The 23,086-nt window shown below is 62.9% G+C and overlaps 1 protein-coding gene and 1 long non-coding RNA gene across 4 annotated transcripts; one reads left to right on the top strand and one right to left on the bottom strand.

Moving 5' to 3' along the window:
* Positions 1-756: 756 nt before the first annotated feature.
* On the bottom strand, positions 757-3,411 carry LOC309850837. Its single transcript, XR_014304463.1, has 2 exons — positions 3,314-3,411; positions 757-1,536 (listed from the first exon to the last, which is right to left on the bottom strand). It is a non-coding gene; the product is annotated as an uncharacterized lncRNA (long non-coding RNA).
* Positions 3,412-6,460: 3,049 nt separating this feature from the next.
* EVPL (envoplakin) lies at positions 6,461-23,001 on the top strand. 3 transcript variants are annotated; one of them, XM_082705136.1, is made up of 22 exons: positions 6,461-6,805; positions 9,240-9,339; positions 9,672-9,826; positions 9,925-10,051; positions 10,809-10,934; positions 11,141-11,179; positions 11,308-11,469; positions 11,572-11,679; positions 11,859-11,954; positions 13,161-13,286; positions 13,798-13,944; positions 14,135-14,289; positions 14,461-14,558; positions 14,830-15,002; positions 15,917-16,095; positions 16,188-16,326; positions 16,455-16,648; positions 17,010-17,160; positions 18,080-18,163; positions 18,271-18,381; positions 18,492-18,584; positions 19,299-23,001. In XM_082705136.1, the coding sequence occupies exons 1-22, from the start codon at positions 6,708-6,710 to the stop codon at positions 22,737-22,739; spliced, it is 6,102 nt and encodes a 2,033-aa protein (XP_082561262.1). In that variant the 5' UTR covers positions 6,461-6,707; the 3' UTR covers positions 22,740-23,001. The 3 variants fall into 3 exon arrangements, with proteins under 3 accessions (XP_082561262.1, XP_082561263.1, XP_082561264.1); XM_082705137.1 differs by lacking the exon at positions 6,461-6,805 and adding an exon at positions 7,035-7,049; XM_082705138.1 differs by lacking the exon at positions 6,461-6,805 and adding an exon at positions 8,225-8,243.
* Positions 23,002-23,086: the final 85 nt, after the last annotated feature.

Here is a 23,086-nt window from a genome sequence, read left to right as displayed (position 1 = left end):
AAGCTTCTGTCTCAGATCTAGAAAGGAAGGATGCTCGCTTTGGGCTCTGCCTCACAACCACCATGCTCACGGTTTTTATTTTTCTTGTCTGTTGAGTGGTGGTCTTGAGTTGCAGAAACATGAGTGGTGAAAAACTACCCTTCGTTACCAGGAGATCATGCTGCACACCAGATTGAAAGACGTCATTTGGCCAAGTTTGTGGCCTCTACCCTGGTTGGTTCTGTTTGGAAGAACAGAGTGTTGAGGCAGCCGGGGCCGGAGGGGCCCTGACCGCTCAGTTTCGCGGGTGTTTTCTTCTTTCTGTGGGTGCTGTTTCAAGGTACTGCCTCTCTCTCTTTACTTTAAACTGAGAACTTGGAGTCCCCTGTTGGAAATGAAACACTGCCAGGCTTGGTTCCATCTCCTTTCTTTGGTGGCAACCCGAGCCTTTCACGGCCGGGCGGGGACAGCCTGTGGTGGCAGTGTGTCCCTCTTCCCACCATGGCTGGACACCATCCTGATCTCCCTCTCTCCTCCCACTGGGGCGATGGCCTCACCCCCCCTCTAGGGGAAACACTTGACTCTGGGGACTGCCGGGGTAGGGGCTGCACTCTGCCTGGTCACTGTCCTTGCTGTGGGAGGGCCGATTTGGCACCCCTGGCATCATTAATACCCAAAGCTCGCTGATGACTGAATTCTAAACACGTTGCTGTCCAGCCTTCACAAGCTTGGGCCCTTCAGAGGTCTAGGAAAACGCCCAAAGATAGCAAAAATATGTGTTGGTTCTAATTTTATTTTTAAGACAGTTGTTGCTACAGAAGAGACGGAAACCAGGTTGAGCTGTAGAATTTATCGATGTTCCCGAGCACAGAGATGGAGAGGACGCTGGCTGCATCCTGACAGCAGCTGCTGGAAGAATCCAGCCTGCTGCTCTGCTGGCCGTCAGAGGCGGGCGGCGGCGGGCGGGACTGCGCGAGGGGCACGCGCCCCCCCCCACCCCGGGTGCAGGGCAGCCCTGCGGTGTCATTAGCTGGTGTAAGTCGGATGAGATCTCCGATGCCGAACGCTGTCGGGGTACAGAGTACTCGTGAGAACCTTTTGTCTGACCTTTTCCGGCTATTAAGGGACTGTGATCTCGGCATCTAAGGTTTGGGGTTTTTTTTGCTCGGGGGCAGGATTGTGGCAGCCCTTCAGTCTGTCTGGCGAGCTGCTCTGTGCTGGTGCGGAGACCTGCGCTGCCCTGGGCCGCGGCGCTGGAGGGGGAGCCGGCCTCTCTGGAGTGCCCATTTTCGGCAGGTGGTTTCTTCAGCCGCGCTGTCTGCAGGACGTGTCCTCATGCCCGGGCTTGGTTCAGTGACTCCTCACGCTCGGGAACGATCCACATCCCTTCTGTCTGGCTGAACTTTTCCCAGGGGTCTTCTGGCAAGAGGCAGGGTGGTTACGACAGGCAGGTGACCGGTCCCCAAACGCTGTGATGTTCCTCAGCTCTGGCTCATCTGTGGAATGGAGAGGGCTTGGGGGTCCTCGCCTGGAAAAGAGGGTCATCTCCTTCTCCGACTGTGGGAAGGAAAATGTGCAAAGGGCTTACTTAGTACCTCTTGGCACTTGACAAATAGGCATTTCCCACCTTTCACCCCAACTGCCCCCCCCGCCCCCCACCCAGCGGCGCTAGAGCACCTGCTTCTCCCTCCAGTACCGCCTGTGGCCTGTGGCCTGCGCGCTGTCATGTCTGGGACCTAGGGCCTCGCAGGAAGAGCTCCTGCCTGGCTAGGACTGAACTAGGAATGTCTCCTGAGTGCCCCACGGTGAGCAGCTCTCCCCAGGGACAGCGGGACGGTGGGAGCCCAGTGTCCAGGAGGCGGGGCTGCCGTGCGGGGAGTTGGGGCCAAGGCAGCTGAGAGCACAGGGGCCCGTTCTGCTGACACCCCGCCTTCTCCCGACCCTCAGCGCCCCCGCGGCCTTTCTCTGCCGCCCTCCCCAAGCCAGGCCCTGCCAGGTCTAAACAGCGTCACCAGGACAACATGCCAAGTCCGCAGAGCTGCCCTGTGTGTTTCCAATTTCCTGGCCATAAAGACTAATTAGGAATGGTTGCTCCTCCACTACGAAGACTGTTATTAGTTCTTTTTGTTTTGTTTTATCAACCTTTTCCTTCCTCAGATAGTGATGGGAGCCCAGGGCAAGTCGGCCCCTGCCGCTTCTGTAGGGCCGGGGTGACTCCCTCCCACTGCTGGACTCACGAGTGCTGTGATTGCCTGGTGGTGGCCAGCAGACCTGAACTTCACAGGAGAGCCCAGAGCCCTTGGGCAACTGGGAGAGATGGAGGCCTAGCAGCTCGCCAGTGAGTGGGCTGCTGCAGACTTCCAGAACGCAGGGGTCACCCATGCGACGACAGGCTGCACTGTGGCCCAGAGATGGGCCGCCCCGGCACTGGTCCCGCACCTGGACTGGGCTGGCTGCTGTGGCCCAAGGCTAAGGAAAGGGAATCACTCCTAGAGGGGAACAGCCTTGATCTTGTCCTCTCGGGCAGGCTTGGGACCTGGGGACTGCTGAGGTCATCCTGTATCCTCCGTCTGGCTGTCTAGCAGGGGGGACCCTGATATCCCAGCAGGTAGGGTTGGTTGCTTGGTTGGTGTGAAGTGCTTCCTCTAGACACTCCTGTAAAAGGCCCCACAGAAATAACCATCTCCTTTTCCTGCGGGCTCTGCTCTAGTTAGGCAAGCTGTGGTCACCTTCTGCTTCTCTCCAGGCTGACCTTCAGCGTCTGTTTTTAGCAGGCTTGCTGGGCACACTCACAGCCAAGAGAGCCTCCTCCAGACCACCCTGTAGGTTCCTGGGGCCACAGCTCTGCCACCCTTGGCACCTGCAGACAGAGGGCGAGTCGGCCCCAGCTCCCCTCTGCACCAGCCCTTGTCCTCTCTGGGCCCAGCTGGCGGAGGCACCTTCACTCCCCGGCAGGCTAAGGAAGGGTGAGACCGGAGAGGTTATCAGCCAGCTTGGCTCCAACGGTCTGGTAGCAGAGCTTTTTAAACAGAGGGTAATTTCCTGAGATGGCAAAGCTTGTCCTGATCCGGGAGCATACGGGAGCATGGCAGGTTGTGGCTCCCAGGGCAAAGTCAGGAACTGCCACCATCTGCTTCAGCAGCGAGAAGAATGTCCCCTGCAGGAGCCCCGAGAGCTGGAGGAAAGAGTGGGTAGCTTAAGCCCTAGCACACTGTCCAAGCTGCCACCCTGTTCCCGGCTGCCTGCCTGCACGGCGGCCTTGGAATCGGGAGCCGCCAGCTCACCTGCTCTGGCCTCCCACCCCGTGAGCTGTGAGTGGCCTGTGTCAGCCCACCTGCCGGCTCCCTGGGCTCCGGGATGAGAAGTCCGAGCTGGCACAGTGCTTGGGGGGAGACCCCGGACCAGTGGGCCTCAGCCTCTCGCTCCATAGAGGAGAAAGCAAGCGCCAGGCGAGGGGAGGCCCTGGAGACAGGACAGGGAGCCAGCCCTGGGCTTCCTGCCTGGTTCAAAAGGAGGAGATGAGGCAGGGCGAGGCCTGGGAAGGCTGGGAGTTGTTGGACCCTGTCCAGCTTCTCGGCCAGGGCTGTTCGGTACAGTTGTCTATTTAGCCCTTGAAAAGCATGTGCTGTGCAGGTCTGCTCATCTGGGGCTTTTTTTCTTTTTCTTTCTTTCTTTTTTTTTTTTTAATATAAATACAGTTCAGTGCTCTAAATATATTTTCTCTTCCTTACAATTTTAGTGACGTTTTAATGACATTTTAGTGACATCTTTAGCTTGCTTCACTGTGAGAATACAGCGTATGATACATATCGCACAGAAGATGTATTTGACCATTTCTGTTGCTGGTGAGGCTTCTGGTCAACACCAGACTGTTAGAGTTAAATTTGGGGGGAGTCAGAAGTTACCCAGAGATTTTGAACTGCATGTTCACTTAATGTGAGCCACAAATGCAAGCCACGTGTGTAATTTTAAGTTTCCTGGTAGCCACGTTTAAAAAAAGTAAAAAGCAACAGATGAAACTGATTTTTAGAAGTACATTTCATTTAACACAGTGTATCCAAAATATTGTGACTTTAATCAAGATAAAAAATTATTGATGAGATATTTTACATCTTCTTTCACACCGAGTCTTTGAAATCCGGTGGCCGAGGTCTTGGGGCTGCCGCGTGAGGCTGTTCAGGTCTCCACGGCGGCCCTGTCCCATGCCAGCCTTCTAAATGACTGTTGTCTTTCTCATGTATTTAAAGCCTGACATCTGTTCTTTCTTTGTCCCTCCCGAGCTTTGGTCTTGGGGGGGTCAGTGTCCTGCCGTCTGACGGGGAGTGTCTCCAAGGCCAGGCCGTTCCTGCCGGCGGCATGTCAGCCCGTCTGGGGAGCTGGAGGCTGATTTGATTCGGTGTTAGACAGTCACGCCAGGAATTCAACTCTTGTTTTTCTTGCAGTGAATCAGTTAGCCTTAATCTCGAGTGTGTGAGAGCCTCCCGTGGTGCTCATTTATTTCCAGGAGAGCTTCTGCAGACCACAGACATTGGAGACAAAAGCTCAACCGTTTCAGATCTCAGCCTGGCTGCCTTTTGCCTCCTGCCGTGGGAGCCCCCCAGTCTCCATCCCTCTCCCCTGCTCAGCTTTGGGACCTGGGGGAGGCTCCCCCCGCTGCTTTTGCTCCCCGTGCTGAAGTCTTAACATCTTTTCCCTCTGGGCCCCCTTCCGCCAGTGACCAGCACCTCCTGGGAAGGGGCCCAGAGTTCTCGGGGAGGCAGGACCATGGGCTCAGAGCTGCAGTCTCCTGCCTCCTGACTTGGCTCTCCTGGGCCTTGCCACCACTCATCGAATCTCAAAAATAAGGACGTGAGCTCTGTGGTCAGAGATGAGAGGTCGTCGGCCTGTTCAGTGCTGATTCCTGGCTCCCTCAGTAGTTTAAGCAGTGGCCTCTTTCTGAGGACAGTTGATTGCACACCTGCAAGTAGTGGTTCAAAGAAAATTGTCACCCAGCAGTAACGTGGAGGAGGGGCTGGGCAGGGGCTGCGCGGCCTCTGGGGCTGGTCTTCCATCTCTGTCTCCAGCGCACAACACTGAACCGGGAACAGAGCTTCAGAGACACTCAGCTTCCCTGTTGCTACTGTCAAGGCCCCCTGGTGCCCTCCCCTCCCCCGCTGCACCCCCAGCCTCTCCCCCGCCAGGAAGGGTGACTCCTGGGTCCTCTCTCCAGGACCAGGTTCAGTGGCGTGTCCATGAAACTCAGCCAAAAAGGACTCCAGCCTCTTCGTCCCGCTGGGACGTCGGGCCAGTCTCGGTTCTCCCCCTGCCCTGTTAACCGGAGGGATCCAGCCCTCAGCTGGGCCTGCCAGCTTATCCCCGGGCTCCAAAGCCAGCACAACGGCCTCCCTCCCCTTTGCTACTTGTCCTGCCCGCCCTCCACCAGCGCTGTAATGGTTCTGGGGAGTGGCTCTGGAGCTGCAGAAGGATTCTTCCAGTTGGGCCAGTGAGAGGAGGGCCTGGAAATGGTGGGGGGGCGCCGCCGGGAAGGCAGCTGTCCGGACGCCTCCCTGGCACTCAATGCGGGAAGAGGCCAGTAAACCGGCACCTCTGTCCACCGCCCCATCTGACTCCAGAAGAGCCACCTGGAGCCACTTCTGGGGGACCGAGTGAGGAGAGGCAGGGAGAAGACCCAAGTATGGTGGGCTGCCAGGGGGCTCAACCAGACCCCAGGCTGAGCAGCATCTGGAAGCTGATGCTGGGGGTCCTAGGGTGAGGGGCACGGGGGGCATCCCAGCCCCTCGGGAGCTGGTCTGAGACTCTTCGGGGGATCCCAGAGCCAAAGACAGGGTGACCCTGAGCCAGCCAGGAAGCTCAGGCAGTGGAACTGCAGGGTTGTCTGCGAGTCGACTGCGTGGTGCCCACTGTTAAATATGGACCCTGTGGGCGCCTGGGTGGCTCAGTGGGTTAAGCCACTGCCTTCGGCTTGGGTCGTGGTTTCGGGGTCCTGGGATCGAGTCCCACATCGGGAATCTCTGCTTAGCGGGGAGCCTGCTTCCCTTCTTCTATCTCTGCCTGCCTCTCTGCCTACTTGTGATCTCTGTCAAATTTAAAAAAAAAAAAAAAAAAAATGGACCTTGTGCTGGTTGTCCGGGCTAAATGCCCCCAAATGCCCCACAGCAGTGGTCGAGGGCGCAGAGCCGAGGCCAGACGGCCCGGGATGGGGTGGGTGAGAGCTAGGGGTGGGGACGTGCCCGATAGCCCGAGAGCCGGGTGCCCTGTGTGCCTGCAGGTGCTTACTCACCCCCAGCCCGAGCTCTGAGGCCGGGCCTCCGTCCCCGAGCATGTGTGAGCACCTGCCTGTCTGCAGCCCTGTCCCTCCCGGGCCGGCTGTTTCCCCGTCTGGGTGTGATCCCGGGTTCCCTCTGGGTGTGTGGGTGTAACAAGTCCAAACCTTCTCTGGGAGTCGGGCAGGCTCGGGCGGCCCGCCCTCTGGGCTGTGCCCTTTCCTCCCAAACTGGTCGTGCAGGAGCAGCCGAGGGTGGGCTGTGTGGGGTGCATGCGTGGCGGCCTGGCCCGCGCTCACTCGCAGCCTCACCTCGGGGAGGGGCCTCCCAGAAACTGCCTTCCCTGGGCCTGACCGCCCCACCTCACCAGAGCCCAGCTAAGCAGCCGGGGAGGACACACGCCTGCCACCGCCACCTGCCTGCACCAGCCGAGCCCCGCTTGAGCCGGCACCTGCCTTTACGACCATGTTCAAGAGTCTGAGCAAAGGCTCCCAGGGGAAGGGGTCCCCTAAGGGCTCCCCAGCCAAGGGCTCTCCCAAGGGCTCCCCCAGCAAGCACAGCCGGTGAGCGGGGCTGGGGCAGCGGACTGGGGCGGGGGTGGTGCCAGGCCCAGGTGCTCTAGCCTCCTGGAGATGGCAGCCCGGAATTCAGGACCAGCCCAGTGCTGGCATTTAGTGTCCCGAGGCCAAAAGTCTGGGGGTGGTGGTGGGGTGGAATGTCTCCCAAGCCCGGACGGAGTTCCAGCGCTGGCAAGAGGCCGGGCTGGCGGGGGGCTCGCACACTGTCCAGGGAGCCTGAGGGCCGTGGGTACAGGTGCTCTGCAGGAGACACACTGGATGGGGTGGGGCCAGGGGCCTGGGACACCGGGGTGCTTGGTTCCCTGTCTGTGACTCGACCTCGAGGCTCCGCTTGGGCTGGGCTGACCCTTGGAACCTGGGCCCTGGGTGGGCAGAAGGACTGAGGCCAAGAGGTGGAGACGGGGAGGCGGGGGAGGACTGGTGCGGGGAGATGGGGCGGGGGTAGGGGGTGGCTAGTGCAGGGAGACGGGGGCAGGGGGTGGCTAGTGCAGGGAGACGGGGGTGGGGGGGGGGCTGGTGCAGGGAGGTGGTAGGGGTGGCTAGTGCGGGGAGGCAAGCCTGTGCTGCAGAGCCCAAGCTGCAGCTTTTGTCAGAAGGCCCTCCCCTCCGGCCGTGAGTTTTGGTACAGTGTTGGGGTGACTCTTGTACCGCGTGGTAGGAGGAGAGGGTGATACTGGGAAAGGGGAGGGCCCGCAGGCCAGGACACCCTCAGAGCCTCCCCGGGCTCCCCCAGCTCCCCGCTGGACCCAGCCTGGCCCTCAGCAGCCCCATGGTCCGCAGACAACTTGGCTGCTTCCCTCCCGTTCTTGCCTCTCGCTGGCCTCCGCAGGGCGGAGGAGGCAGATGGGAGCGGAGATGAAAGGCTCATTACCTTGATAGGGATCGGATCGGGGCGATGACACGGAGGCTGGGCTTGTGGGCAGACAGGAAAGACAGCAGTTAAGACTCTCACTGGAGTGACCAGTCCTCCCTGGCGCTCCTCAGCCCTGCCCAGGGTGGAGTGTGCTCCTCCCGGTGGGGGCAGCCTTCCCAGGAGGCCTGGCCTGAGGACAGGTCGCCCAGGGGTCAGGACCTGCAGCTCCCTGTCCCCAGGTAGGCTCCTAGCTGGGGACAGCTGGCAAGTTTGTCGACACAGCCTGGCCGGCTCTGGCTGCGGCCCCTCAAACAGCTCACTGCTTCCCTGGTGTGCAACCCTCTGGTTGAACACGTATTTATTGTGTGCCAGGACTGTTCTAGGCACTGAGGATTCCACCTTACAGAGAACCGACAGCTCCTTGCCTTCATGGTGCCTGCATTCCATGGGGATAAACCCAGCGCGTGTGGACGCCCACTCCAGGCAGGCTGTGCCCTGGATGCCTCCGATGGGTTCATTCTCCAAACACTCGCAGTAGCGCTGCGATGCAGTCAAAGCCCCACTTTACAAGTGAAGAACCTTGAGCACAGAGAGTTTACGTAACTTGGCCAAGGCCACACAGCAGTAGTGCTAGAGAATGAGCAAACCCAGGCTGTTTGGCCACAGAGTTCTTTCAGACTGGGTCTTTACTGGCACTGCCCCTCAGCCTGGGCCGGGGTGGGCGGTGAGTCTGGAGGGTTGGGGTGGGCTCATCCTTTGACCCCAAGTTCAAGGTCCAGCTCAGGGAAGCCTTCCCCTTCCCCAGGACTGTAACCTCATAGGGTGCTATGCTTATGTGCCTTGGATCACTCTACTTTTATTAGGTCTGTGGGTCCCTAGGCCCCAGAGAGGGAGCTCAGGCACACAGCAGGTGCTGCCTAGAAAGGACCCTGGAGAGTCAGATCAGGCTCATCCTCTGCTCCTTGCTCTGTGACCTCGAGCAAGTCAGGTCCTAATCTGGGACTTAATCCTCAAACCTGGGCATGGTCAGGGTACCCCATCTCTCAGTCTCCCCCCTGCCCCGGTGCTGTGCAGCCCCTCCAAACGGTTGTTAGCCTGGCCGTAAGCAAAGCCCAGGGTGGTGACGGGGAGACAGGCCTGGGGTGGGAGGAGGATGGGGGGGGGAGACAGCCAGTCCAACTGCCGCTCCCAGAAGCCCAGCCGTGCTGGCTCGGGTATTAGTGGCTGAGCCATGATTCACTCCCAAGGAAGTGGCAGGGAGCCGGGCGGGGTTGGGAACTGGCTGCCAGGACTGTGATGTTGGCCCGCTGCATGGTGCCAGATACACCAGAGACCCCCACTTTCTGAACCCTCACGTGAGGACAGTGCTCCCCCACCTTCAGGGCCGGGTGTCTCGGCCCCTACAGAGAGAGACCAGAGCGCCCCAGGTCCTAGACGCCTCCCGCCCAGGTCGTGACAGCAGCTGGGGGCAGGACAGGGCAGAGGGAGACAGGAGACCCCGCGCAGGTGGGACAGAGGGCTCTTTTCCAACCACGCCGGCTCTGTCCTCCCCCACCGGCCCCCCAGGGCTGCCACCCAGGAGCTGGCCTTGCTCATCTCCCGCATGCAGGCCAATGCCGACCAGGTGGAGAGGGACATCCTGGAGACCCAGAAGAGACTGCAGCAGGTAAGGCCTCAGGGGCAAGCGGTAGGGCGTGGGGGCGTGGGAGGCCCACTAAAGCCCCTGAAAGCCCACTGGGGGCAGCTAAAGGGGGACAGATAATGCTCATCCTTCCCTGCTCCTGGTGGGAGAGAGGCCTCAGCTCTCCTTTTCTGTTGGGACTCCTAACTCGGAGGCTTAGAGGGGTTTGGGGGTGGGGCTTGGGTCTCCCCCATGTCCCTGCACCGCCCCACAGGTGCCCTGGGCCTGGCCCTCTGCCAGCGCGGGCGCCAAGGTCGGCGGTGCAGCCTGGGGAGCTCAGGGCGGGGCTCAGGCGGACTGTGGTCCCCCGCCTACAGGACCGGCTGCACAGTGAGCAGAGCCAGGCCCTGCAGCACCGGCAGGAGGTGGGCCGCAGCCTAAAGGAGGCCGAGGTGCTGCTGAAGGACCTCTTCCTGGATGTGGACAAGGCCCGGCGCCTCAAGCACCCGCAGGCCGAGGAGATCGAGAAGGAGTGAGTGGGCGCAGCCAGGGCCGGGGCTCTAGCACGAGGCACTGGGTTCCAGGGCAGCCCCAGGCCCGGCCCTGACCTGCTGGCCCCCTCCTTGCCAGCATCAAGCAGCTACACGAGCGGGTGACCCAGGAGTGTGCCGAGTACCGTGCCCTGTACGAGAAGATAGTGCTGCCGCCTGACGTGGGGCCCAGGGTGGACTGGGCGCGCGTGCTGGAGCAGAAACAGGTCAGCGCTGTCCCCCGCGTTGGAGACACCTCCAGGAGCTCAAAGTCACACCTGGCACCATCAGACAACAGAACCGGGCTGTGTGTCGTCAAGGGGCCTGTGGGGGCACTTGCACCTGTGGGAGGGTCTGGGAAGGGAGAGAGCAGAGGAGACAGTGCAGGCCGGGGAGGCTTCCTGCAGGAGGGGGCATATGAAGAGGCCTCAGAGGTGGGAGGGCCGAATTAGGCTTTGGGTGAAGTGGTGAGGAGAGGACATTCCAGAGGAAGAAACAGAGGCTCCAGCCTGGGGTGTGGCGGGAAACGGGGTTTTCTGGGCAGGCGGGCGAAGCCAGGTCATGGGCACCCTGGACATCGGGTGAGGAGCTGTGCTTTGATGTCAAAACAGAAGGGGTGCCATGATGACAATGTAGGGCCAGTGGGGAGGGCATGGGCGGAGGAGGGTGTCACAGGGTCCCAGAGCTAGTGAGAGCTTTCCAGGCAGGAGGTGCTGAGGCCAGGGGGGCAGGAGGCAGGGAAGGGTAGGAAAGTGTTACAGAGGCTGAGTGCTGCGTCCTGGGGACCCGCGGGACTCAGGGGCCATAGTCACAAAGATGCTCAGGCCTCAGCCCGGGCAAGCGGGCTGCCGTTCCCCGAGGCCGCTCAGCTGGCCTGTCCACCCTCTGCCCACACGACCGATTCCAGTCCTCCACATGGGGACACAGGGAGGACAAGCACAGGCCTAGCCCGCTGGCTGAGCTGAGCGGTCGGCTCTCCTGCAGAAGCAAGTCTGCGAGGGCCGGTACGGGCCGGGCATGGCGGAGCTGGAGCAGCAGATCGCCGAGCACAACATCCTGCAGAAGGAGATCGAGGCCTACGGGCAGCAGCTCCGGAACCTCATTGGGCCGGTGCGTGACGTCCAGCCCCACCTGGCCCTGCAGCCCTGCCCCTACATCCCCCATCAGAGCCGGTGTGGCCCAGCGGGCCCTCTGGGGCAAGGGATGCGGGCTGGGGTGAGGTGAGCGCAGGGTGTGTGGGCTGCCCTCTCCCCCGCGCCCCGCTTCTCACCGAGCCTGCTTTGTGCCCCCGCCCCCCCCCCCACTGGCCGAGGCAGGACGCAGCTACCATCAGGAGCCAATACCGGGACCTCCTGGTGAGCAGGGGAAGGGCTGGGAGTGGGGCAGACCCGCCTGCCTGCACCCTTGGGGGACACAGCATCTCTGGGCTCAGGCTGATGGCGTCCCTCGCTACCCCGTCCCCTCCCTGCCCTCCCGAGCACAGAAGGCGGCCTCGTGGCGTGGGCAGAGCCTGGGCAGCCTGTACACGCACCTGCAGGCCTGCACGCGCCAGCTGAGCGCCCTGGCCCAGCAGCAGCAGAGCATCCTGCAGCAGGACTGGAGCGACCTCCTGGCGGACCCCGAAGGCCTGCGGCGGGAGTACGAGGTGGGCGGGGGGAGAGTGGGGCTGGGGGGCCGGGGGGGGGTGGGGGGCTTCCTCCACCTGTCCCCTCCTCACCCATGCTCCCGACTGTCCCCGCCCACCCAGCACTTCAAGCAGCACGAGCTGCTGAGCCAGGAGCAGAGCGTGAACCAGCTGGAGGACGACGGAGAGCGCATGGTGGAGCTGGGCCACCCGGCTGTGGGACCCATCCAGGTGCGAGGGACAGATCCCGCCCACTGTCCCAGGGACAGCGGCCCCCTCCTTCGGTGGGGCTGGGGTTGGGGCTTCCCAGGGAGGCTGGGGAGAGAGGGAGACGTGGCCAGGGTCTGGGCAGCGGAGAGGGGCTCGGATCAGGGCGGGCGTGGTCCGAGGGCTGGTGCCGCTGTCCGCAGACCCACCAGGAGGCCCTGAAGATGGAGTGGCAGAACTTTCTGAATCTGTGCATCTGTCAGGAGAGCCAGCTGCAGCACGTGGAAGCCTACCGCCGGGTGAGCCTGCGGGCGGGGACATGAGGCCTGGCAGGGGAGACTGTGGCAGGCGGCCGCAGGGCCCCGGGCCGGGCACAGAGGGCCTGGAGAACGCCACACGGTCATCTGGCTCCCAGGGAGGGTTGGTTCTTAAGGGGGGAGAAAACAACTTCCTCTTTTTAAACATACATCACCAATGCACACGGCATATCTAGTAGGGTCACAATTTTATAGCGAGATTGATAAGGAAAAGATAGATGTCCCACAATTCTTCTTAGAAGGGATGATTGTGAAAAGGGGGTTGAGAAACATTGAAAGAATGCACAACAGTGACTTATTTTATTTATTTTTTGGGGGGGGTAATTTCCACCTAAAATGTTACATATGCTTTGAGAGAGACAAAAGCCAAAGAGTTTTTTCCTTCCTTTTTTTTTTTTTTTGAGGATTTTTTATTTGACAGACAGAGATCACAAGTAGGCAGAGAGGCAGGCAGAGAGAGAGGGGGAAGCAGGCTCCCCACTGAGCAGAGAGCCCGATGCGGGGCTCAATTCCAGGACCCTGAGATCACAACCTGAGCTGAAGGCAGAGGCTTTAACCCACTGAGACACCCAGGCATCCCCCCCCCTTTTTTTTAAGATTTTATTTATTATTTGACACAGAGAGACACAGTGAAAGAGGGAACACAACAGGGGGGAGTAGGAGTGGGAGAAGCAGCCTCCCTGCTGGGCAAGGAGCCTGATGCAAGGGCTCGACCGCAGGACCCTGGGATCATGACCCGAGCCAAAGGCAGACGCTTAACGACCGAGCCACCCAGGCACCCCTTTTTCTTCCTTTTTTAAAAAATATTTTCCTACATAACCACCGTACCATTATTATGCCCACGGACAGGAGTTCTGCCGCATCACCCAGCTGCGGGATGGGTGATCCCAGCTTCAGAGCGTGCTCCCGGCTCCCACTCCAGCCCCGACACCCCGGCACCCACCCCCGGCCCCAGCCAGGACCACTGCAGGTGCTGGAGTGAGCAGGAGAGGGCCTCCTCCCCCTGGGCAGGAAAGACAGAAGCCAAGGTGTTTTATAACACAAAATCAAGTTCAGGGAGCCCCAAAGCCAGTGGAAAAGACCCCACGGCCTGGAAAGCTGACAGTTCCGGGGCCAGGGACAATTTGCGTTTAGCTGGCTTGCAGGGTGGGTGGGCAGTGGGCTGCCCCTGACTGTCCAGGACCTCAGTTCCAGGAAGAGGCCGACTCCGTCAGCCAAACCCTGGAAAAGGTGAACTCCAGCCTGGACACCCAGTACAGCCCAGCCCCTGGAGCGCCCCCTGGTGCCCCCACAGAGCTGCTGCAGCAACTGGAGGTGAGAGGGGCCCCTCCCCCCCGCCCAGGCCACCTGCATTCCACTCCAGGGATTGGGGCTGGCCCCTGGGTCTTGGGCCTCATCCTTCCCAGGCGCTTAGTTCTGCCCTGAGCCCATCCTGGAGGGCAGGAAAAGGATGTCTGCTCCAGCAATAGGGGGTTGCTCTGTTACCAGCAAGCCCGTCCCCGCTCTGGACCTGTTTCCACATGCTGTAGATAGGCTTCCACGTGCGGTAGGCTTACCTGCTTCCACGTGCCTACCTGCTTCCTCACCTGTAATGTGACAGGGACCCCCCGGGAGAGCTCTGAGCCACTCCCCGCCCCCACTCTAGAGGCCTGAGTGTTGTTAGGCAGCCCCTCCACCCCAACCAGCAGAGTCTGGAATCCTGGGCCCCCTGGAGGGGCTTCTTTGACTTGCCTGACTTAGAGACCCTGTCTCTGTGAAGACCAGACTCCTGGCTCTGGGAGGGGTGGCACGGGACGGGCCTCAAGGGCAGCCTGGGTCCCCACAGGCAGAGAAGAAGCAGCTGGCTGTCGCAGAGAAGACCATTAAAGACCTGCAGCGGCGGAGCCAGCAGGTGGCACCTCTGCCGCAGCGCAGGAACCCGCCCCAGCAGCCCCTGCATGTGGACAGCATCTGTGACTGGGACTCAGGAGAAGTATGTGCTCGGCCCACCCCGCCCTCGCCCTGCCCCCTCCAGTCCCACCCCCTCCCCTGGGCCCCCAGCCCCACCGTTCCCCAGCCCTGCCCGGCCTCTGGCCTGTCCCCACCCCTCCCCCATCTTGGCCTTATTCCTTCCCTATTCCCGGCACTGAACCTCCACGAGCCCCTCCCCACCTGTCCCCCAGGTGCAGCTGCTGCGGGGTGAGCGGTATTTGCTGATGGACAACACTGACCAGCACACCTGGGTCGTTCAGGGCCCAGGTGGGGAGACCAAACGTGCCCCAGCCGCCTGCTTCTGCATCCCGGCTCCGGACCCTGAAGCCGTGACCAGAGCCTCCAAGTGGGTCTCCCTGGGGCTCCTCGGGCAGGAGACAGGCTGTGGGCCCAGACCAGGTCCTGTGCTGTTTGAGGCCATTGCCTGGCCTCCTCCTAAACCTGTGACTCCTGGGGTGGGGTGGAGGGCTTGGAGAGAGAGGAGAGACATCCTTCTCTGATCTCCTCCTTGTTCTAGGTTGGCCTCGGAGCTGCAGGCCCTGAAGCAGAGACTGGACACAGTCCAGAGCCACCTGGTGGCCAGCGCTACGCAGCCCCTACAGACTGGCCAGCAGGGTACTGAGGGCTGGCCGGGGACTTGGTGGGGGGTTTGTTGGCCACTGTGGGGGGGTTGCAATGGGCAGGTGATCATCCTGGATTAGGGACTCCTGCTAGGGGAGTCCAACTCTTGGGTCGGCAAGCCCCTAGCATTGTCCCTCCCCTGGTTAGGCCCTGCCTTCTGTCCCTCTCCCTTCCTACCCCCCACAGGACGCTCTGGGGGCACCCAGGGGAGAGCTGCTCCTCAGGCAGATGGGCCTCGGACCCTCATGGCTCCCTATGCCCCCAGCTCCCACTGGCTCAGCCCCAGCAGACCCACAGGCCCAGAAGCTCCTGACGCAGATGACCCGGCTAGACGGAGACCTGAAGCAGATAGAGAAGCAGGTGCTGGCCTGGGCCCGAGCCCCGCTGAGCCGCGAGACACCCCTGCAGGACCTGGAGGGCCGCATCCAAAGCCACAAGGTGGGTGGGTGCGAGGACGGCGGGGAGGAGAAGCAGTCCTGTGCTGGGGGTGTGCGAACTAAGGATGAAGCGAGTGTGAGAGCAGCCGCAGGGACCCGGGGCAAGGAAGGGAGTGGACAGTCCAGGGCTCCAGTCCCGGCTCCTTCACGGACCAGCTCTGTGATGTTGGCAAGTCACTTAACCTCTCTGGGCCTCGGTCTCCTTGTCACCAAAGACACACAATAATACCCAGCTCATCCGAACGAGGTGCGCTAAGACCCCGGAAGGTTCCAGAGTGGCAGGGCCCAGAGTAAAGGCCCTGTGGCCCGCACTCGAGAGGCGTTCTGGTGACGGTCTGAGCGCGGCAAGGAAGCCCGAGTGGCTTCAGGGGGATTTCTCCTGGAGGCAGCTGGGGGCGCCTCCCTGGCCAGGCAGCCGCGTGTGGACGCCGTCAGCAGGAACTCCTTCTCCGTCCCTCCGCACGCCTGGGGCGGGGGGTGCAGTCTGGGTTCCGTCCTTCCTAACCGGTGGTTTGGTTTGGGTTTGGTTCATAAATTTCCCAGTCATGGCTCAGCAGAGCCGGCACCGATGGCTTTCAGAGCGGATGAGCGGACGACGAGGGACAGAATAACCCTATGTGGACAGAGCTCAGGCTTTGCTGTCTGACCTGGGGCGATGGCGCAGGACAGTGACGTTCTGTGCAGCGCACAGCGACACGGGGTCACGCTGCTTCCTCCCATCATTCTTCAGATGAGGAGACGGGCTCGGCCAGGCTGACTGGCCCGTAGTCATCCACATGAGGACTCTTGGGGCCAGGACTGTCCCGGGGTCTGGGGCCTGCGCCCAGGCTCTCCCCCACCACACTCTGAGGCCCGGTGGGCAGGGTCGGGTTGACCCAGCAGGAAGGAGACCAACCCTGTCCCTCCCTGCCCCAGGACACAGCCCAGCGGCTGCAGGGCCTGGAAGCGGAGAAGGAGGCAGCCCAGCGGGAGTGTGAGGCGTTTCTGTCCGCCCAGCCCGTGGGCCCCTCTGCCCTGAACCTGCCTGTGACCCTCAACAGTGTCAAGAACAAGTACAACGACGTGCGGGTTCTCTGCAACCTCTACGGGGAGAAGTGAGTGCTCTGGGGACTGGGGAAGGGGACAGCTGGGTGGCCCTGCGGGGTGCGGCTGAGGAAGCACCTGACCTTGGGCCCCCTGGAGACAGAGCCAGAGCAGCCCTGGGGCTGGAGCGCCAGATCCAGGATGCGGACAGGGTCATCCGAGGCTTCGAGACCACCGTGGCGCAGGAGGCCCCCATCCCCGCCGGCCCGGGCGCCCTGCAGGACAGGGTCAGCGAGCTGCAGGTGAGGGGCCGGGTGGCCTCCCGTGGGCAACGGGCCACCGCCTCACCAAGCATTCATGGGCGGGCGGGGTCACATGGCGACTCGTGGAACCCCGAGGGTGCATGGCGACGTGTCCCCTCCTCTCCCAGCGCCTGCGGAGGGAGCTGCTGGAACGGCAGGCCTGCGTGCTGGGGCTGCACCGGGAGCTGAAGGCCACTGAGCACGCGTGCGGCGCCCTGCGGAACAACTTCCATGAGTTCTGCCAAGACCTGCCTCGCCAGCAGCGCCAGGCGAGGGCCCTCACCGACCGCTACCACGCTGTGGGGGACCAGCTGGACCTGCGGTGAGTGGCTGGGCCATCGGGGCTCGGGGCATGCCCCACAGCGCACAGCGGCTGCTGCCCCTGAGCTGTGTGACCTTGGACTGGTGACTTCGCCTCTCTGAGGCTGGTTCCCTCGACTCTGAAACGGGGTAGTAACAGTCTCCCAGGGTAAGCCCACCCACCTCCCTGCCTGGGACGGTCTGGTCCGTCCCTGAACGCCCAGCTCCAATGCAGGCCCAGAGTGAGGGGATCAGTCCGGTGGGTCACTCGGCCCTTCTGACTCATCCCGGGCAGGGAGGCGCCCCCCAGCCCCCTCCGTGCGCCCCTCACCTGTCCGCACAGGGCAGCGCTCACCTCCGCTCCGGGCCTCCTCCTCCCGCAGGGAGAAGATGCTGCAGGATGTCGGCCTCACCTACCAGCAGTTCAAGAACTGCAGGGACAACCTGAGCTTCTGGCTGGAGCACCTGCCCCGCGCCCAGGTGCGGCCCGGCGAGGGGCCCAGCCAGATCGCCTACAAGCTGCAGGCACAGAAGGTGAGGAGCTGGGGCTGCCTGGGGGGGCGACCTGGGGGGCACGTGGCCCCCTAGTGGCCAGTGTTCTAAGAGGCCTCAGAGCTCAGACCACAGACCCTCGGGGTGACCACCAACCCCCCACCCCCACTCTAAATGCTCCGCCTGGCAAGGCCGTGTCCATCTGGTCTGAGGTGGGCAGCGAGCTCTATGCTCCTGGGGGTTCCAACTCCTACCGCGTCCCTTTCCCCATCCTTGCCAGTCCCCGGCTATGTACTGGCCATGAACCAAAGGCTGCGGGTCCGGCCGGATGGCGAGCAGCCCAGTCTGCCGGGGGAGGCCAGTGCACCACAGGCCATGAGGCTGCTGAGTGCTCTGGCGGAGAGAGAGCCCGCGGCAAGACACGTGGGGGCAGGATGAGAGGTCTGGAGGGCGAGGGCCTGGGGCTGCAGGAGGATGACAGTGAGGGGTGATGTCAGGAGGGCGGCTTGGGACATTCTTAGAGCTGCCTGCTGATTAGGAGGCTGAAGAACAAGTGGGACAGAGCAGGGGTTCTCAGAGGGTGGTCCCTGGACCCACAGCACCAGCATCACCGAGACACTTAGACATGCACATTCTTGGGGCCCAGCCAGATCTGCCCAGAGACTCGGGTTGGGACGGGGCCTTGCGTCTCTGTTTTAACAGACTCTCTAGGCGGCTGTGAGGCACAGCGCTGGGTGAGAACCTCCGCCTTCTAGAACCTGAGTCGGAGGGGCACTAGGCGGAAGGAAGGGACTCTGCCAAAGCGGAAGGAAGAATTCCTGGAGAGGATCATGCCTGGAAAGGCAGTTCTCCGGGCGACCTCCTGCCCCTGTGGGGTGCTGGTGGCACCCAAGGCCCCTGCAGGGGAGACTGGGTCAGCGCTGTTTGCTGACCTCCCTGACTGTCACTTCCTCCCTGGCAGAGGCTGCACCAGGAGATCCAGGGCCGAGAGCAGGATAGGGCCATGGTGTCCCGCCTCTCCCAGGACCTGCAGGCAGCTCTGCAGGTGAGCACGTTCCTTCCTCTCCCCTCCCCCCTCCTGCCAGTCCCCTGCTCTACCACCCCCAGCGGCCGCCACCGACGTGAGCCTGTCATCCTTCCCTCCCTGCTCAGGACTATGAGTTGCAGGCAGACACCTACCGCTGCTCCCTGGAGACCACGGAGGCAGGGTCAGCTCCCAAGAGAGCCCGAGTGGCTCCGCTGCAGGAGAGCATCCGGGCGCAGGTGAGACGGGGCAGGCCGGTGGGGCTTGGTGTCCCCTCTGGCACAAGCTCTGCAGCTGCTAGGGCTGGAGCGGACCCTGCCCTCCTCTGACCTTCCTTCGGCCTCTCTAGGAGAAGAGCCTGACAAAGGCCTACACGGAGCTCGCGGCTGCCCACCAGCAGCAGCTGCGCCAGCTGGAGTTTGCCAGAAAGATGCTGGAGAAGGTATGGCGGCAGCAGCCCCTGCTACTAGAAGTCCCCTTACCAGGCAGCCCGGGCTGCTCGCCGACCCAGCCCCCTCTTCCTTTCCTCTTAGTCCCGCAGCCCGCAGCCCCAGGGTCTGAGCGGCTGGGGGGGCGCGGACAGGGGGAGCAGCTCCCCACCTCCTCCCATCGTCCCAGCAGCTGGTATCCAGCGCAGAGTCAGGCCCTGGAGAGGTCATTCAGGGCGGTCACAGCTTCACCACTGGGCAGTCCACTGGTGGGGACAGGAGAAAATCCCCCCATCTTCAGCCTTAGGTAGAACTGGCCACAACGGCCACCTAGGTCTCCATGCCTGGGGGACCAGGAGACAGAAGCCCTCTGTGACTCTCCAAGTCTGGCTGAAGGACTTGCCAGCTTTTTCCTACCCAGAGGAGTGTGGGCCCATGTCCGGGAGCCTAGATGGAAGGAGAGGGGAGAATGTTTGGAAAGGAGACCTGTCCTGTTCGCACGTTCTAGTGCAAACTCTGCCCAGACACTGCCTTGCATCCTAACGTCATGGGCCCAAAGGGTCCTCTCAGTCCTGCATCCAAACACCTCTGGTCTGCAGCTCCAGTCCCTGGGACCTACCAGAAGTCCCCGGAAGCAGGGAGGGGTCTCTGATCTCAGGGGGAGGTGGGGCTGGTGGAAATGGGGCTCATCCCCCCCCCCATCTTCCCTTCTTCCTCTCACTCTGCAGAAGGAGCTCAGTGAGGATATCCAGGTGACCCATGGCGCACAGCAGGGGTCTGCGGGCCCAGCCCGAGCAGGGAGGGAGTCAGAGGCCCTGAAGTCGCAGCTGGAGGAGGAGAGGAAGCGGGTGGCCCAGGTGCAGCAGCAGCTGCAGGAGCAGAGGGACCAGCTGCTGCAGCTGAGGACACAGCGGCCCGTGGAGAGGCTGGAAGAGAAGGAGGTGGTGGAGTTCTACCGGGACCCCCAGCTGGAGAGCAGCCTGTCCAGGGCGCGGTCCCAGCTGGAGGACGAAGGCAAGAAGCGGGCCAGCCTGCAGGCAGACCTGGAGGCCGCGGCCCAGAAGGTCGTCCAGCTGGAGAGCAAGAGGAGGGCCATGCAGCCTCACCTGCTGACCAAGGAGGTCACCCAGATCGAGAGGGACCCCGGTCTGGAGAGCCAGGCGGCCCAGCTCAGCGGCGAGATCCAGCACCTGCGCGGGGAGAACGCCGCCGTCTCGGCCCGGCTAGAGGCGCTGAAGAAGGAGCTGCTGGCCCTGGAGCAGAAGGCGCCGAGCGTGAAGGAGAAGGTCGTGGTGAAGGAAGTGGTCAAGGTGGAGAAGGACCTGGAAATGCTCAAGGCAGCCCAGGCCCTGAGGCGGCAGGTGGAGGAGGACACGGGGCGGAGGAAGGCGGCGGCCGACGCGGCCGCCCAGCTGCAGGCTCGCATTAGGGAGCAAGAGCGCGCCATCGGCGCCGTGGAGCCCAAGGTGATCGTGAAGGAGGTGAAGACGGTGGAGCAGGACCCGGGCCTCCTGGAAGAGGCGTCCAGGCTGAGGGGCCTCCTGGAGGAGGCCAGGAGCAGGGACGCGGCGCTGGCGCGGGAGCTGGAGGACCTGCGCGCCAAGTGCAGCGCGTTGGAGAAGCAGAAGCCCAAGGTGCAGCTCCAGGAGCGCGTGCACGAGACCTTCCAGGTGGCCCCCGAGACGCAGCAGGAGATGGCGCGGCTCCGGGCGCAGCTGCAGGAGACGGCGGGCAGGAGGAGCCGCGCCGAGCAGGAGGTGGAGGGGCTGCTGCCCGACCTGGCCGCGCTCCGGGCCCGGAAGCCCACGGTGGAGTACAAGGAGGTGACCCGGGAGGTGGTGAAGCACGAGCGGAGCCCCGAGGTGCTGCGGGAGATCGACCGCCTGAAGGCCCAGCTCAACGAGCTCGTCAACGGCAGCGGGCGGGCCCGGGAGCAGCTCATCCGGCTGCAGGGGGAGCGCGATGAGTGGCGGCGGGAGCGGTCCAAGGTGGAGACCAAGACGGTGAACAAGGAGGTGGTGCGCCACGAGAAGGACCCGGTCCTGGAGAAGGAGGCCGAGCGGCTGCGCCAGGAGGTGCGAGAAGCCGCCCAGAAGCGGCGGGCCGCCGAGGACGCCGTCCACGAGCTGCAGAACAGGTACCTGCTGCTGGAAAGGAGGCGGCCCGAGGAGAAGGTGGTGGTGCAGGAGGTGGTGGTCACCCAGAAGGACCCCAAGCTCCGCGAGGACCACAGCCGGCTGAGCCGCAGCCTGGACGAGGAGGCGGGCCGGCGGCGGCAGCTGGAGCGCGAGGTGCAGCAGCTGCGGGCGGCCGTGCAGGAGCAGGAGAGCCTGCTCAGCTTCCGCGAGGACCGGAGCAAGAAGCTGGCCGCCGAGAGGGAGCTGCGGCAGCTGACCCTCAGGATCCAGGAGCTCGAGAAGCGGCCTCCCGTGGTGCAAGAGAAGATCATCATGGAGGAGGTGGTCAAGCTGGAGAAGGACCCGGCTCTGGAGAAGTCCACGGAGGCCCTGCGGCAGGACCTGGACCAGGAGAAGACGCAGGTAACAGAGCTGCACCGGGAGTGCAAGAACCTGCAGGTCCAGATCGACGTCCTCCAGACCACCAAGTCGCAAGAGAAGACCATCTATAAGGAGGTGATCAGGGTGGAGAAGGACCGGGTGCTGGAGGGCGAGCGGTCCCGGGCGTGGGAGGCGCTCAACAGGGAGCGCGCGGCCCGCCAGAGCCGGGAGGAGGACGTGCGGCACCTCCGGGAGCGGCTGGACCGGGCGGAGGCGCTGGGTCGGACCTGGGCCCGGGAGGAGGCTGAGCTCCACAAGGCCCGGGACCAGGCGGACCAGGAGCGCCGGCAGCTGCGGCAGGAGCTGCGGGAGCTGGAGAGACAGAAGCAGCAGAAAGTGCTGCAGCTGCAGGAGGAGGCAGAGCTGCTGAACCAGAAGACGGAGAGCGAGCGCCAGAAGGCGGCCCAGTGGGGCCAGGAGCTCTCGCAGCTCGAGGCGGCCATCCTCTGCGAGAAGGACCAGATCTATGAGAAGGAGCGGACCCTCCGGGACCTCCACGCCAAGGTGAGCAGGGAGGAGCTCCACCAGGAGACCCAGACGCGAGAGACCAACCTTTCCACCAAGATCTCCATCCTCGAACCTGACACCGGCAAGGACATGTCCCCGTATGAGGCCTACAAGAGGGGCGTCATCGACCGAGGCCAGTACCTCCAGCTCCAGGAGCTCGAGTGCGACTGGGAGGAGGTCACCACCTCGGGCCCCTGTGGCGAGGAGTCCGTGCTCCTGGACCGCAAGAGCGGGAAGCAGTACTCCATCGAGGCCGCCCTGCGCTGCCGGCGCATCTCCAAGGAGGAGTACCATCTCTACAAGGACGGCCACCTCCCCATCTCTGAGTTCGCGCTGCTCGTGGCCGGGGAGACTAAGCCCAGCTCCTCACTCTCCATTGGCTCCATCATCTCCAAGTCCCCGCTCGCCTCCCCCGCCCCCCAGAGCCCCGGCTTCTTCTCTCCCAGCGTCTCTCTCGGGCTCGCCGATGACAGCTTCCCCATCGCCGGCATCTATGACACAACCACAGACAACAAATGCACCATCAAGACGGCCGTGGCCAAGAACATGCTGGACCCCATCACCGGGCAGAAGCTGCTGGAGGCCCAGGCGGCCACCGGGGGCATCGTGGACCTCCTCAGCCGGGAGCGCTACTCCGTGCACAAGGCTATGGAGAGGGGGCTGATCGAGAACTCCTCGACGCAGAGGCTGCTCAACGCGCAGAAGGCCTTCACCGGCATCGAGGATCCGGTCACCAAGAAGAGGCTGTCGGTGGGCGAGGCCGTTCAGAAGGGCTGGATGCCGCAGGAGAGCGCGCTCCCGCACCTGCAGGCGCAGCACCTGACTGGGGGGCTCATCGATCCCAAGAGGACCGGCCGCATCCCTGTCCCGCAGGCCGTGCTCTCCGGAATGATCAGCGAAGAGCTGGCCCAGCTCCTGCGGGAGGAGGCCAGCTACGAGAAGGATTTGACAGACCCCATCTCCAAGGAGCGCATAAGCTACAAGGAGGCCATGGGGCGCTGCCGGAGAGACCCCCTGAGCGGCCTGCTGCTGCTCCCCGCCACGCTGGAGGGGTACCACTGCTACCGCCCCGCCTCGCCCCGGCTGCTGCGCTGCCGGCGCTGAGGGGCCCAAGCAGTCGTGGGGAGCGCGTGTGGTGGGGAGGGGGACGCAGGCACCCCTTACCCCAGAGCAGCCCAACCCGAGGGGGCGGGCCTTCCCTCTGTCTGATCACGGTGCTATTACTCAAAAGTTTGTGGTGTTGGGCCCCCTCCCCTAACTCTGATGCCCAGTCCATCCCCAGACCCCGAGATCAGCACAGCTGTTTTTCCTACCCCCCCCCCCAACCAAGGCTTCCAATAAACGAATTCTCCCAGCGTCTAGTGCACATTTGGGAATGCAGAATTGATTTGTCTGAGCCACGAGCACAAGGGACAGATGGCTCGGGGTCCTTCCCAGGTGGGATGTGGACA

Source organism: Mustela nivalis (genome assembly GCF_964662115.1).
Source record: "Mustela nivalis genome assembly, chromosome: 17".
Taxonomy (NCBI): Eukaryota; Metazoa; Chordata; class Mammalia; order Carnivora; family Mustelidae; genus Mustela; species Mustela nivalis.
This window is presented reverse-complemented; position numbering and strand designations above follow the sequence as displayed.